Genomic DNA, 1,279 nt, shown 5'->3' on the forward strand with positions numbered 1-1,279 from the left:
TACTCAAACAACCAATAGAATTGATCTGAAGTTCTCGTGTTCTTTTCTGCATTTTCAATTATACATTTAATTCAACCTSTGAAGTTTTGTACACCTCTTTCACAGAGGAACAGGTAGTCTTTCATCCTGAATTCCCATAGATSACACACACACACCAACKGTYCTAGTCTCTCTCACCTCTGCGATGGTATCCACATCCTCCTTGCCAAACCACTCTGGCTCGTACATATCCGCCAGACAGTCCTGCAGACGCTTGGACGCATCATGCATGGCTGAGGATCACAGGGACAGACAGGACAGACCAAAAACTGAAATGAAACTGGGCCAATGACAGGAAGAGGTCTGAGTGTATTAATGTGTGTGAACACTACAACTGGATCACTCCAAAATAGACAAGATAGAAACTGACAGATATTACTGTAAAACCTAATAATAAGTTACAGGAAACCTGCACACACACACACACACAGTTGTAGTGTACAAACACACTCACAGACAGACATGCTTCTTACTTTGAACTGCTGCCAGGTAGGCCCTCAAGTCTTTCTGCAGTTTGGTGCCCTCGYCCTGGAAAATACAACAATGGGTTGGACTGGGATTGTGAGCATGATGCCATTTTCACATTACTGAACCAAACGGTACTGTGCTGCCCTGGTTACACAAACAACATAGTTGCTGGAACCATACTGGAAAGGATATTGTGAAAAGACTATCTTAACCAGCCCAGTACGGTTCAGGTCAGTCATGTATGTGTGTGTGTGTGTGTGTGTGTGTGTGTGTGTGTGTGTGTGTGTTGGGAGGGCAGGGAACATTGGGCCACAACAGTGGGTTCACCATCTCAATGAGAGAGTTGGAAGAGTCGGGACTCTCACCATCTGCTTGTTGAAGTTAGCCACGCCCTCCTCGAACGCTGTGTCCCTGGTCTCATCAGCTTTACCCAGCTTCTGAAGGACCTGACAGAAAGACAAAACATTCCTGGGTGAATACATGACCACTACAGGGCTACTSCAGGACCTGGGAGAGCACCGTCAATAATCATACACAGTAATACTTTACTTAAAGAGACCCTAGTCTTAAATGGCGATTCCCTGCTTAAATAAAAGGTCAAATAATATATCTACTGACCTACAAAAATGAATGATATCTTTCCAATTGATTTGGAGGAACGATATATAACTGGTAATACACTTGTCTATTTTTAGGCAGGCTGTCAAAGCCATGTGTCTCCTCTGTCTCTGGCAGAGACCAGCTGACAAGCACACCAAAGGCTCTGTGTGTC

The 1,279-nt window shown here is 44.5% G+C and overlaps 1 protein-coding gene across 1 annotated transcript; it reads right to left on the bottom strand.

The window, feature by feature from the left end:
- On the bottom strand, window positions 1-953 carry LOC112076546 (myc box-dependent-interacting protein 1-like; the record flags this gene model as incomplete). Its single annotated transcript, XM_024143289.2, has 3 exons — window positions 1-272; window positions 513-567; window positions 873-953. Coding segments are annotated over 3 exons (309 nt in total), but the record flags the coding sequence as incomplete, so codon positions are not given.
- Between the last annotated feature and the right edge of the window lie 326 nt (window positions 954-1,279).

The sequence above is a fragment of the Salvelinus sp. IW2-2015 genome, unplaced genomic scaffold (genome assembly GCF_002910315.2).
Source record: "Salvelinus sp. IW2-2015 unplaced genomic scaffold, ASM291031v2 Un_scaffold3829, whole genome shotgun sequence".
NCBI lineage: Eukaryota > Metazoa > Chordata > Actinopteri > Salmoniformes > Salmonidae > Salvelinus > Salvelinus sp. IW2-2015.